Source organism: Buteo buteo, chromosome Z, assembly GCF_964188355.1.
Source record: "Buteo buteo chromosome Z, bButBut1.hap1.1, whole genome shotgun sequence".
Classification (NCBI taxonomy): domain Eukaryota; kingdom Metazoa; phylum Chordata; class Aves; order Accipitriformes; family Accipitridae; genus Buteo; species Buteo buteo.
In genome coordinates, this window is record NC_134204.1 from 11,273,012 (window position 1) to 11,286,140 (window position 13,129).

A 13,129-nucleotide genomic window follows, 5' to 3' on the forward strand; every position below is an offset into this window, starting at 1 on the left:
AGAGACGTTCCCTCCCCGCCGTGCGCTATAGAGAAGGCACCGTCACACACCGCAGGGAGAGCGAGGGGATGACGGCAGGAGCTCAAGTCCCAGAGAGGGGTACCCCCTCCCCCAAGGAGAGGGGTTCCCCCCCCACCGGCTCCTCTTGGGGATCACTGCACGTCTGTGGGAGCTCCTGGCAGAAGCCTGCTTAGGAGGGATGGTGCCCCTTTGGTGGCAGGCGGTGGGGTCACGGGTCAGGCTCCTGAGCACCAGGGGACATGCTCCAGCAGCACCAGTACCATTTATTACATGATTTAAATCCAAATACAAAATAAGGACCAAGGGAAGAAGAAGAGCATCTGACCAGGGAGGTAGCAGGACAGGACTGCTGGCAGCCTGGCAGACCCCAGGTGAGGGTGCGGGATCCTCCCGTCCCTGCTAGCTGGAGCTGGCCTGTTCTGCCTTAAGCACCTCCGCAATGGGCAGCTGGGGGTCTTCGTGGGCTGGGGGCATGTCGTCCTCGGTCTTTGTGGCTTGCGGCTTGGTCAGCGTGCTGTAGATGCCCAGGGCCTGGAGGGAATGAGAGAGTGATGGGAGGAGAAGGAGGAGGAGTGGAGAGGGCCAGGCCCTGCCAGGCTGCCACCTTCACCTCCCCCAGGGCAAGAGACGGGGTCCCTCTGACCACACTGACCTGTGCGACCATGTTGGTGATGTCGCCGGTGTTGGCGGGCAGCAGGAGGGTGTTGGACTCTTTTGCAAGCTTGGAGAAGGCGCTCACGTACTGCTCTGCCACAGAGAGAGAGGCGGCGGCGCTGCCGTGCTGGGGAAGAGAGGGACGAGGCTCAGCAGCGAGTCACGTACCACCAAGAGCTTCATGCGTGCCCCTGTCCCCAGCCCGCCCCGGCTGGTAGAGGCCCCCAAAACAGCAGAACTCGCTCGCTGCTGCTGAAGATGCCAGGGATTATCCACAAGACAGACGGGTGCCACCCCGGCCCTGGTTTTGCCTCCCCCAGTGCCAGCACAAAAGCGGTGGCTGCCTTGAGGAGCCATCTCTCACCTGCTGTGCCAGAGCAGCTGCCAGCAGCTGAATAGCCTCTGCCTTGGCCCTGGCCTTGACCAGCATGGCGTTGGCTTCTCCTGCAACGAACCACAGCAGAACGCACGTCAGAAGTGCGACAAAGTGCTTGCAAGGAGCGAATCAAGATGATTTCATGCATGCAAAGCCCCCTCTTCCCCAACAGCAGCGCGACAATACTCCTGCCACACACCTCCTGCTGCTCTGGGCTGCGGGGCAGCAACACGAGCTGGTGCTCAGCCCGAGGGCCCTGGCAGGGAAGGATCAGCGTGGCTGAGGAAGCCTGGCCCACAGACAATGATGCAGTCTGCTCCCTGGGAGCATCGCTCCTCGGTGCAGAGGGCTATGGATCCCCCAGGCCCCACATGTTCTAGCCCAAGGCACTACCAGCAGCTTTGTTGATTTGTTCGGCCTTCTCAGCTTCTGATGCCAGGATCTGGGCCTGCTTCTGCCCCTCAGCCACGTTGATAGCCGATTCCCGCGTCCCCTCCGACTCCAGCACTGTCGCCCGCTTCCGTCGCTCTGCCTCCACCTGCAAACACAGGTCAGACGCCAGCCTGCCATGGGCACACTGGGGAATCCCATTCGAGGGGCAAGCGTAGTGAGGACACACTCCTAAGTCCCGCTTGGGCAAGCATGGCTTAGCAAAGTATGAGCACACAGCTACAAAACATCGCGTGATCCCCGGTGAGGGCTGGTTCTGCTCCTCACGCTGCACAGCCCTCTGCAGCCCAGTCCACACCTAACTGGGCAGCCGCTTTCCCCTCCTTCCCTTCCAGCCTGGAGACCCGGCACCCAGCTTTTCTCAAGGGGAGACCTTCAGCTCCAGGATTTGCTTCCTACAGAGCCCAGTAGGGATTTTAAAGGCAGCTGGCAGGGCTTCTGTGTACCAGGCAGCGGCCACCACCACCAAAATAAGGAGGGGAATTATTTATCCAATAGCTGTACATTTGCAGCCGAAGTACCATCGGGCTTCCCTCACCACAGGAGGGGCCAGTGCTGCCAGCTCTGGACAGATAACAATGGTGTGGCACGGGAGACTTCCCTCTTGTTCCAGACCACCCTCCCAGAGAGCCAAACCTGCATCTGCATGGATTCCTTCACGCGTGGGGGAACGTGGATGTCCTTAATCTCGTAGCGCAGGCATCGGATGCCCCAGCAGTCTGAAGCCTGGTTGATGGCATCCACAATACTGGCATTGAGGGACTCCCGCTCCTGGGAGGCACGAAAAAAAATGGCAGAGAGCAAAGAAGAGGCGCTTAGCATGAGACAGGGGTCAGGAGGGAAACAAACACTCCCCCTCATGGGCCATGTCAGCCAGGAAAATCCATCTCCACAGGCGTAAGGCAGGGTCAAGTGCTACCCATATCTCTTGAAGGGGTCACCGTCTCCTAGGGAAGGCAGTGCCCCAAACTGAAACTGCTGGGATACAAACATCTGGTGTACATCTGGATACACAGATCGTCCAGGAATGCCAACAGTTCCTGTTACTGCCCAGCAAACACAGCATGAGGGTTACAGCCCCCCCACGAACCGGGTCAGCCAGGACATTCATCGGTGGGCCTGAGCAAAGAGTCACCTACTCAACAGAAATGCAGCTGGACCAACTGGGTCTGGGCATATGCCACCCATCACCCTTTCCAGCTAACCCAAGGCAGGCTAAAAAATAGCTCCCATTAAAAAAAAACAAACCAAAACAGGACCCATCTCCAAGGATTCACTAATAGGTCAACTGAAACAGAAGCCAGAAGCCCTCAAATCAAAGGGTGTTTTGCTGTTAAGCGTATCAGCCTGGCTGCGCAGACTGCCCTGGCGTTTCAATCGACACTGGCAGCTCCACTATCCACCTCCCCAGCTCACCCGGAAGACTCTGTCAAGGGAGAGTTTGCCAAGTTCAGATCTCATGGTGGTCTGGGCCAGCTGGGTCACTGCATACTCAGGATCTTCTACCCCGTAGCTGGCCTGGAGAGCAGAAGCAAAAAAACAGAGTCGGTGGCAGTGCCGAGAGGGACCCTGAATGAGGCAGGACAGGCAAATGTAGCACTAAGACGAGAAACCTGCCACAGACACCCCTGCCAAAGAAAAGCAGGAGTCCCAGAGCCTCGGGAGGGATCAGGGTGCTCAGCCCACCCGCCTCACAGGGTGCAGCAAGCTGGGGAGGGGCTGAAGCACACACTGTGGGGAGAAGGGAGCCAGCAGAGCCAGAGAAGCGGTGCCCGAGGGGCTGCCAAGGTGGCCAGCTGAGCAGCACAGCAGACACAGACCATGCTGGGCGCAGCCATGGAGTCTGAAGGTTTGACTCAGGCCAAGTGTTGGCGCAGCAGGGACGGTACCTTGTAGGGATCCATAACCCGCAGATAGAGCACACCATCAATCTGCAGGGTGACATTATCTGCCGGGAGAAAACAACACGTCCTGTTTACTGAAGCAGCAAAGACAAAATATGGCAATGTCGTCTCCCCCGACAGAACTAGCAGAACTGGGCAAGGTCATCCCTTTCCTTCCTGGTATCAGCAGCATGGCACGGAAGAGGGACTGACTGAAACAGATCTCCTTATCTAAAAGGCTTTGTAAAAAGGACCTTGACATTCCCTAGAAAACACTACATTTTTATGTTTTAATACGTAAGAAGCCTCAAGTTTCCAGATAAAGACATTTCATGCTGTAGTTATCTTCATAAACAAAGATTTAAGGGTGGGGGAAAACAAAACCAAAAAGCTTAACACCAGAATTGTAACTGAGCTGTCCGCTAACCTGAAGTCTTTTGTACAGAAACAGAGATTTTTTTGTGGTTCAACACAGGAAAACATCTGAATAAGGGATTCCTGCCCAGTTGCATTCAACCCAGCAAGAAGGTGCAGCCGCATCCCCAAGGGCAGACGGGACATCTTGGGGTGCCCCCGTGCACGGCACCAGGACTATGGCCAAGCCCATATCCCCAGGAACAGGGCTGAGCACAGGAGCCTGGGACACTTCCACTCCTCCCCATGCTCTCCCTTGCTCACCCCAGACACAGCAGAAGGAAAGGGACAGGACATGGAAGCTATTCCTTACCGAGGGTGACAGCTGACTGCTCTGGGACATTAATGACAATTTCTTTGAGACTCTGCACGTAACGAATCCGATCCAGCAGAGGGATGAGGAAGTTCAAACCCTGGGAAAAGGGCTGGATTAGATGGCTGAGCCCCCTAATCTGAGGTTTTTCCCCCAGAGAGCTCAGTCAGACTAGCGAGAGCTGTGCAAACAAAGCCCAAGTATGCTGCATGCTGCAGATGCTGCAGGCAGAGCAAACATGCTTTACATGTGGGGGGAATTTAGGTTTCTCAGTGCTTTTAGCAACCCACCAAGGGAAATTAGTCTACAGGCAGTCTAAAGGATTTCAACCTGGAAGAATAAGCACACCTCCCCCCCACCTTCCTCGTGCAAAGGATGTGCCTCACTACAGCTTTAGGAACCTGCTGAATCCAGAAGGGGAGAAAAGCAGCTCCTTACAGGCTCAAGGATTCGGTGGAACTTGCCCATCCTCTCCACCACCCAAGCCTCCTGCTGCGGCACAAAGAGCACCCCGATATTCACAGGCAGGCCAGAGGTCAAGCGGCGCGGTGGCTGGGCCACACACACTGCATGCTTCAGCTGCTGGGAGCGCTGGAGAAAAGAAAAGGAACGGGAAGGAGACCAGCTGCCGGCACCTGGGAGCCCAGCACCACCCCTGCTCTCCCACCTGGGATTGCTGCTCACAGCCCCTATACACCAGGGCAAGAAACAGCTCTGAGGCCCCAAACAAGCCCAGGCTGTGAGGGAACACAGGCTGTCCCCACAGGGATGAGTCCTGGGCCCCAGGGTCAGCATGAGTGTCTGGGCCTTCCCCGCAGGCGTAGGGGGGCTCACCCCCATGCTGGAGCTTTCTCCATGTCTCCCATTCCCTCATGTCTCCACTGTGGGGGAGGAATAAAGCCTGCCTGACACCATCAGGGAAAGGAAGGTGTGTGGGGGTCTCTTCTGCTGCACTCAGCCCCCTGTAACCTGGTCAAAACTCCCTCCTCCCACCCCTCTCCCTCACCTCAGTCCCAGACGACCCCCCTTCAGCAGCCTGTCCCTCCCCAGCTAAGACCACCTCCTGCCCCCCCCAACCCCCCGGACCTGTTTCCCCGGGGCACTCTCTCACCCTCCTCCCCCACAGACCCCTGACTCCCACAGCTCTCCTCACCACCTCCCATGCCCAGCTCCCACCAGCCTCCTCACTGACACCCCCCCCCCCGGCACAACCCACCCCTCAGGCCTCCACAGCCCCCCACGTCCATTTCTCTCGCAACCCTTCCCTCCCCAGCCCCACCAGCTCACCTCACCGCTCCCGACACCCGGTTTCCCCCGGTCCCCCAACACCACTCCCCCGCTAACCTCCCCTCAGTCCCCCCCATGCCCATTCACCCCTAGCCCTCCTCAGAACCGTGTCCCCCCCCCCCCCCGCACCCCACTACCCCCTTATCTCTCAGCCCCGCTCTCCTCAGCCCAGATCCCCCCCCGCCTTCCTCAGCACCCCCCTAACCCGGACCCCCGAGGCCCCCTCACTACCCTGCCGGCCCTCCGAGACCTCCCCCGGTCCCACCTGCAGCAGGCCGAGGCCGGGCCCGGCCCGCAGCCCCGCCCGCGCCAGCATCGCTCCGCCGCTTCCCCGCCGCCCCGGAAAGCCTCCCGGAAGACCTTGCCCCTTCCTGGTGCCCCGCCCCTTCCGGGTGCCCCGCCCGGAGCGGTCCGTCCCGCCGCGACAGCCGCTGCCCCTGGTTCCGCCCACCCCCCCCCCCCCACCCGAGGAGCGGCACGGTCCGGTGTGAAGCTCCAAAGAGGCGTTTATTAAGTTAGAAACAAGCAAGAAAAGTACCGATACAACCTCCCCGTCCCCCTAGGCCACGGTGTGCGGGACCCGAGGCCAACCTTAGGGACCCGCGGGGGGTGAAGTAGGCCCCGGGCCGGTGGGAGTGAGTGATGCCCTGTGTCCGTCCGTCCGTCCCGTCCGTGTGTGTTCCCCCCCCCCTCCGCCAGGCCAGCAGGGCCGGAGCCTCTCGGCAGCCCCCGGACAGGGGAGAGCAGAACCTCGGTCCCCCCGCCCGCTGTGCCCGGAGGCCAGTCGCGACGATCCCTGCAGCCCGGGTCTGCCACCGGGCGGAGAGGAACGACGCGAACAACGGGGTGGGTTTTGGTTCAAGTCACGGCCAGCCGCGGGGGCACCCTGGCCCCCGGGGCTCGCAGCCCCATGTAGGTTGCCGTATGGCGTTGTGGAGACCCGTGGCTCTCTTCCTCCACCTTAGGCAGAGGGGCTGGAGCTCCCCAGAGCTCAACCTGGCACTAGGAGCCTAGCAGAGACCCCAGATCATAGGGGTGATGCAGACAAGGGTCGAGCAAGCTCATTTTTCCCTTGCCTCCTGCCCCTCACCTTTCTGACCCACCTTGGCCTTGGCCCATAGCTCTCAAGGCTGCAGCGGGGATAGGGACTCCTCCAGGTCACCCTCAAGCCCCCTCGTGAAGGTCCAGCCCTGCTCCCATTCCATGTCCTCTGCTGCTTCTCCCTTTCCCAGGGACAAAACTAGGGCTCCCGCCCATCCTCCAGCACCGGACCTGGATCACAGGTAGGTCACCCTCTCTCCCCGAGGCCAAGGCAGCCCCAGCCCCAGTTACCCTTGTGGTCCCCACAGCCTTGCCCCAACGCGGGCAGCCCCACACAGCCCCGGGCCTCATCTGGCACCGACAGGGTGGGGGAAAAAACAGCACAGCACCTCCGCTCCTCTGTGCTTCCAGCAACAATAAATACTAATAAATACAAACTCTTCTGCACTTTCTGCTCCCAACCCTGGGATCAGCAATGGGCAGCCTCACCTGGAGCCCCAGGCCTAACTCTTGCCCACCCCACCAGCAACAGCCAAGTCTCCAAGCTGCAAGCAGCACTGGCAAACACTTGGACATGTCCCTGGAGGGCTAGGGCTCATCCCCAGGCCCTTCCCCTCCTGGTGAAGCCCCCTCGGTGATCCCAGCCCTGCTGCAGGGCACAGGGATGGTAATGGTGCTGCTCAGGAGGGCAGGGGCACGTGGGGAGGGCAATACTTCAACGTGGTGCTCGCTTGCTGGCCCTTTACTCATCTCTCCCCAACGTGCTGGGCTGGAGGCTGCACGGTGGCCCTCGGGGATGGAGGTGGTCAGGCCCAGGGCGAGTAACAGGGGTTTCTCGGCATCTCTGTGAAGGATTTCAGTTCATAGGGGATCCCCGAGTCAACCTCAATTGACTTGCGAGAGAAAAGCAGCCGGATGTCGTTGTGAAGGTAGATCTTCCCCGACTTGGAGCTGTGAAACCTGAGTGGAGACAAGCGCAGGGCAGAGGGACCTTAGGCTCCCAGGCGTGGGCAGAACAGCCTTGGCAGGGGGGGCACAAACCCCTCCCCTATTTTAGTCCCTGGTCAAGGTGGCCACGCTCCAGTTGCCTTCAGAGGGACAGAGACCGCTGCCCTTGGGCGGGGTGGCAGCTCTGACCTCCCCGAAGAAGCACCTGGTCCCTGCTCCTCCCCAGGGTGAGGGGGTCAGGCTGCTATCACTCCCCACTCTGGCCTGCAGGCTTGGCAATGGCAGGGACACATGGGAGAGGAGCCCCGGGGTGACCCTGGGGCAGGCGTCCATCCCTCCCAGCATGCCCTACCTTAGGTGCATCAGGTAGCAGAGGACCCTGCGGGGTGGGCCAGTGCCTGGTGGGTTGCTGGGGGCCGTGGTTGCCCATTCCTCCTCCCCCACAGGCACCAGGAAGATACGATGGCGTAAGAAGGTCATGTGGTTGGCTGGCATGTCCTGGAAGTCGTACGTCACCAAGAACATCTTCACCACAGTCTTGTTGGGGTTAAATAAGGTCTGGGGGCAGAGGAGTAGGGGGTGAGATTGGGAAAAGCACAGGAATGGATCTGTAGGGCAGGGCTGGGGCATCTGGGGGCAGCACCAGCAGGGCCAAGGGTCCAGAAAGCCCCACACAAGCCCCAGAGGGCTTAGCCTGAGGCCCACAGGCCAGTCCTTTCCACTCACCTCCAATCCTTTGATCCCATCCCATTGTCCCATGTGCAATACATGCTCTCCTGCTGAGACCCCATCCCTCCTCTCCAATCTCTTCCTTCCCTGCATCTCCCACCACCTTGTCTCCCTGCTAGCACCCTTGGGACCCTGTGCCACCCTCTGCTGTGCTGTCTTGGTGGCCATGTACCCCCTCTGCACAAGCTTTCTGGCTGCTACCCTGCCAAACAACATAATGGAGCGTATCCACCCTGGGGGGCAAATGAAGCCCACCCAGCCCCCTCCCCATGGTGCTACTGGAGGCCAGAGAATGACTCACCACTTGGATGGTTCCAGCTTTGGGGACATTATAACCCTTCTTTCCCAAGGCCTCCAAGTCAATCACTCCCTGGGGCAAAAGAAACAGCATGTGAGAGGGAGAAAGCCCATGGAGAGCCCAGCTGTGACCCAGCACGGGGCTGAGAGCCCTCCTCGCCAGGAACGCCTGGCACAAGGCAGCAAGAAGACGTCCAGCTCAGTCCTTCTCCAGACCAGGGGAAGAACAAGCAGCGACACAGATGTGATGGCAAAGCAACAGCCATGATACGGCTGGGCAGCAGCCTGCCTGTTTATATGCCTGCAAGGGTTTCCTCTTCCCTCCCTCTTTGCTTTTTGGGTTAAATACTGTTCCTGGCACAGCTAGTGGTCTCCTCAGGTAGGTGGTTGCTTGAGCCATGCTCTCCAGAGAGGGGCACCTGGGTACAGCCCCCACTCACCTCCCCCACAGTCCCAGCCCTCCCTTGTCCACGTACCAGGAAAGGCGAGGGCGCGCTGTGTTCGGAGATGTCAAAGTAGGTGACGTCAACGGGCAGGGTGGCGTGCTGGGGGCAGTAGGAGCCACTGGCGCCGATCTCTGCCGTGAACCCCTCAATCCTCCCCGATGGTGCAAAGCGTCCTTTCAGGATGGATTCCTGAGAGAGGAGGGAAGCATTAGGGACCTTCGAACACCAGCCCAGTCCCTTGCCTCGAAGCTGCAGGTGACATCACCCCCATCTCCACTGCAACCACGTCTGCTTGTCCAGAGACCATCCATGAGGAGCCCTGGCTGCTCGCTCTGAGACAGACCCATCCTGAATTGGTGGGCTAAAACAAGCCATCTAACACAGAAGCAGTGAGAGCTCCTCAGCTAAGCTCCACAGCAGCCAACTCAGCAGGGTCCAGGGTCCTGGTGCATCACCCAAGGATCTGCCGGCTGAGCCATCCTGCCGGTGGATGGTGGCTGTGCCACATGGCTCTGTACACCAGGCCCTTGAGGACAACCAGCCCAGCCATGCACCAGGGCTTCCATCAGGTTCAGCCTCTCACACCTCTCACCAGCCCAGCCTGGAGCCCCTGGGACCCACCTCCCTCCCTGGCAGATGGTCGCTGTTACCTCAAAGTTGCCCAGCAGAGCATGGCTGACAGTGGTGGTGGCCCAGGGTGCTGCGGACCACCTGGTGCCCCTCTGGAGGCTGTTGCGGAGTTGTTCCCTTTGAGAGAGGAGACAAGATTGGTGTCGGACTGGACAGCATCCAGCCCTGGGCTGCCTGTGTCCCTGGGGATGTGGATCCCTCTCCAGGTCCCCCCAACCCTTTCTTTGGTGGAGGTTAAACCCACTTTCCTACCTTCTAGGGGCAGAAGAAACCCCCCACCACCCTGCAGCCTGGGGTCTTGTGGAAGGGAGATGTCTGAGGCAGGGCAGGGAAGAGGATTAGACCCAACCCAGCAGGGTGCTGGAGTGGCTGGACACCCTGAGCCCCCATGTCCATCCTACAGGGCTGCCAGAAGACTCACAATTTGAGGCACAGCCCACTCTTCAGCCTCTTCCTGATCGCACCGCAATCCACAGAGCTCTGGAGGGGACATGAAATCGAGAACCATTTTAGGACAGCAACCAGGGACTGCACACCCCTGGGAGGTGCCATCGCCCTTGCCCTGCCCCACAGCCCTGCAAGAGTCCCAGCAGACTGGACAGGCTCCCATCCATTGGGAGCTGTAGGTAGCCTCTGCAGGGGCAGCCAGCTGAGCAGTACGAGGGCTGGGGTGTCTGGTGGGGACGTGGGGCTGCCCAAACCCCAAAATGGCTCTGCTGGGGATGAGGGTGTTCGTACCCAAGCCGAGGGTGCAGCACACGACTCCCACCTTGCAAAGCAGGTCTCAGGACCACCCCCAGTGACAAGACACTCCCAGAGAGAGCCATGCGCCAACACCCCATTGCACCTTCCAGGGAATGGTAACACAAACAATGAAGCTCCCTGACCAGGCTGGGAAAAGTCCCGTCCCCTGGCGATTCATGCAAAGTTTTCAGTAGTGCTGCCAGGCAGAGGGGTGTGCTGCCCACCCCTGCCCACAGCCAGGCTCCTACAGCTGTAGGGTAGGAGGTTAAAGCCAGAGCCACACTGCAGCCTCCTTTAAAAGATGTCCCCTTTTCAGGGGTTTTCCCTTCTGGAAGCCACACAAAGGGCAGCACAACACAAAGGGATGATGGAGCTGGCTGGCATGACCGGGCAGGAAAACCCAGGGAAGCTGCTGGAGGGCTTCACTCTGCAAGGGCAGTGCTGGGGGCAGCCAGGCTGGGGAACAGTCACCAAAAAAAGGCACGCGGGCAGGGATGGAGCTGTGCCCCATAGAAAGTGTGTCCTGGCTTCAAGCAGCAAGAAGCTGGAGTAGCTCTGCCGTTGGTCCCTGCACCATGCGATGCCCCAGGGAAAGAGAGGAGCGTGCCAGCTCTGGCATGAGCCTGCTGCAGCCTTAGCTGGCAGGACATGGCGAGCTGGTCAGGAGGGAAGGAGGAATCGCAGGCAGCTCCTGAGCTGCCAGGGTGGTTGCAAACCTCCAGAGTCTATCCCATTTCTGTGAGCTTGTTGCACCCTGGAGGATATGCCACGGGCACCCCAGAACTGCAGAAAAGCCAGTGGCATCTCTGCACACAGCACTGGCACTCCTGCTCCTTGGCCAGAGCATGTCCAGCCCTGCTCCCTGCCACCAAACCCTTGCCCTGATGGCTCTCACAGCCAGGGACCCAAGACATCCCACAACTCTGCCTTCCTCCTCATCTGGCAGGCAGAGGCCAGCCGCTCTTCCCAAGCCTGCTGGTAAGTCTAGCTTAACATGAAGCTGTCAGACACTGAGAGTGGCCCCACACCGTGTGCCCAACTCTTGCTGTCATGGGGAGGTCATGTCCTGTCCCAGCAAGGCTCTGCAGGCTAAAGAGATGGTTGCAAGCAGAGGATCCAGTGACTACAAGGTGTCAAGAGCTGGTGACAACCTACAGACCGTGTCCCCCAGGGCTGGCTGTCAGCTGCTGCCCTGCTCACACCAGTGCTGTGGCACTGGGACAGGACAGGGCACAGTCCCACAGTGGACCACATTGCCCACAGGGACAGCCCTAAGTTCTGGGTGTCCCCAGGCCATTCCCTGCCTCCCCCCACCAGCGATGCTCACCTTGGCTGCAGGAAGCAGGTGATTCCAGAAAGGGGCCCCTTTGGCATCAGTGCTGCGACAGGTCGTGGGCACTGGATGGCACGGCAGGACCCTCTTCTTCTTTGCCAGCGGGGACAGACTCTTATCCTCAGAGCAGGAGGCAGCCACAACCTCGCCAGTGGACAGCAGCTTCTTTTTGGCTGTGCAGCTGCTGCTGCTGAGCTGGCTGCTCCTGCAGGGCGTCTTTCCCGGTAAGCTCAGGTTGCTGGGCGCAGAGCTGAGCGCTGTCTGCAGAGCTGGGGAATTCTTGCACCTGTTGGCCACCACTGGCCATTCCTCTTCTCTGCTAGACCAGCTGCTGTGAGCTGGGCTGCTTCCTGGCTTCTCTCTCTTCCCACCAGAGCCCAGCCGGGCTGTTTGTGCAATATTGTGCAAATCAAAGGGTAGTAAGCTGTAGCCACTTGCCTGCTCCCCATTCTCCCCATAGTCTATGGGCTGATCCCCCGATGAGACAGAACAACTATCTCTCATGTGCAAAGTACTGCAAGCAATGTGCTGGGGCCGCGAGGAGGAGGAGACATCCTGCAGCTTGTCCTCTTTGCTGGCCTTGGGGGTCTGGCTAGGGCTGCCTTCACACCGGTGCTCCACCACCCGCAGCCCACTGTGGGAGAAGTGCTGGGCAGAGCCGCTCAGGGATAGCTCCTCCACCAGCAGACCATCCTCAAAGGTGTCATCATCATCACCATCATCTAAGGAAGCCTGCCCAGGGCTCCCGTCGTGCTTGCCATCCACCACCCCACTACCCCAGTGAGTTCGTTTGGGATCTCGCCCTGCCTCTGGAGTTCGCTGCTCAGGGTAAGCCCTCTTGACAGCTGGCCGGCTGCCTGCCCGCTGCTCCATGTTCTCAGAGGAGCTGGAGAGATGGGAGAAGATGGAGACCTGGTAAACCTTCTGGCGCGTGATCTCTGTCTCATTGTACCCCATGAGGATGCTGCGGTGGGTGCAGCACTGCGAGGAAGGCTCCAAGGGTGCCTCTCCACTGGGCCGGGACAGGCTGGGGTCCGTGCTGTGCTCCGGGGGCAGGGACGTCTCTGCGTGGATGTGCCGCATGAAGCCTTATTTGCCTGGACTCCGAGCAGAGCCGGAGTCAGAACAGCCCGTGCAGCTGCAGCAGGAGGGGGACTGTAAAGTGCCACAGGTCAGGGTGCAAGAACAGGGGGTGGGAGCTGGACCCCTGCCTTGTTCAGGACGTTTGGGTGAGCCCTCGACTACAGGGTGCACTGCAGCACAGCATCTGGAAAGAGAGCAGGAGGATGGAGATCAGCCCGGTATCCCTGTCCTTGTCCGGGCTTTTGGTCGCAGGGGACCTGCTGGGATGCAGGCAGCTCCTCATGCAGCCCCACTTGGACCTCCCTCTCCAGGGATGGGAAGAGGAACCAGGCTGGTGTAGCTCTCCGGGGAACCCTCTGGCATCACCCACCTGCAGGATCAGCACTTCCTTCCTGGCCTGGGCACAGAGAGGAGACTCCAGCCAGGCTGGAGACTACTGGGGACAAGTCTGGACAAGTGGGGAGAAGGGGGCCTACCCTC

At 59.9% G+C, this 13,129-nt stretch overlaps 2 protein-coding genes across 5 annotated transcripts in view; both read right to left on the reverse strand.

The window, feature by feature from the left end:
• Positions 1-264: 264 nt before the first annotated feature.
• STOML2 (stomatin like 2) lies at positions 265-5,766 on the reverse strand. Its single transcript, XM_075020567.1, has 10 exons — positions 5,664-5,766; positions 4,550-4,702; positions 4,112-4,211; positions 3,391-3,449; positions 2,918-3,019; positions 2,138-2,272; positions 1,445-1,589; positions 1,040-1,119; positions 674-802; positions 265-552 (listed from the first exon to the last, which is right to left on the reverse strand). Exons 1-10 carry the CDS (start codon positions 5,712-5,714, stop codon positions 421-423), a joined length of 1,086 nt encoding a protein of 361 aa, XP_074876668.1. The 5' UTR covers positions 5,715-5,766; the 3' UTR covers positions 265-420.
• Positions 5,767-5,896: 130 nt separating this feature from the next.
• Positions 5,897-13,129, reverse strand: part of ATOSB (atos homolog B) — a 40,274-nt gene continuing 33,041 nt past the window's right edge. For all 4 annotated transcript variants that reach the window (XM_075020489.1, XM_075020490.1, XM_075020492.1 and 1 more), the window contains 7 exons: positions 11,561-12,833; positions 9,911-9,969; positions 9,510-9,606; positions 8,890-9,048; positions 8,418-8,486; positions 7,740-7,945; positions 5,897-7,399 (listed from right to left, as the gene is read on the reverse strand). In XM_075020489.1, coding sequence (XP_074876590.1) covers positions 7,246-7,399; positions 7,740-7,945; positions 8,418-8,486; positions 8,890-9,048; positions 9,510-9,606; positions 9,911-9,969; positions 11,561-12,649 — 1,833 coding nt within the window. In that variant the 5' untranslated portion in view covers positions 12,650-12,833 and the 3' untranslated portion in view covers positions 5,897-7,245. The remainder of the gene's footprint in view (positions 7,400-7,739; positions 7,946-8,417; positions 8,487-8,889; positions 9,049-9,509; positions 9,607-9,910; positions 9,970-11,560; positions 12,834-13,129) is intronic.

What these genes read in the sequence shown, in the direction of transcription:
- STOML2 (XM_075020567.1), bottom strand. Translation starts at nt 5,714, where the DNA reads ATGCTGGCGCGGGCGGGGCTGCGGGCCGGGCCCGGCCTCGGCCTGCTG. An exon ending in ACAAATCAACAAAGCTGCTG is followed by an intron (nt 1,120 to 1,444) that starts GTAGTGCCTTGG and finishes GGTTCGTTGCAG; the next exon opens with GAGAAGCCAACGCCATGCTG. An exon ending in CAGCTGCTCTGGCACAGCAG is followed by an intron (nt 803 to 1,039) that starts GTGAGAGATGGC and finishes TCTCTTCCCCAG; the next exon opens with CACGGCAGCGCCGCCGCCTC.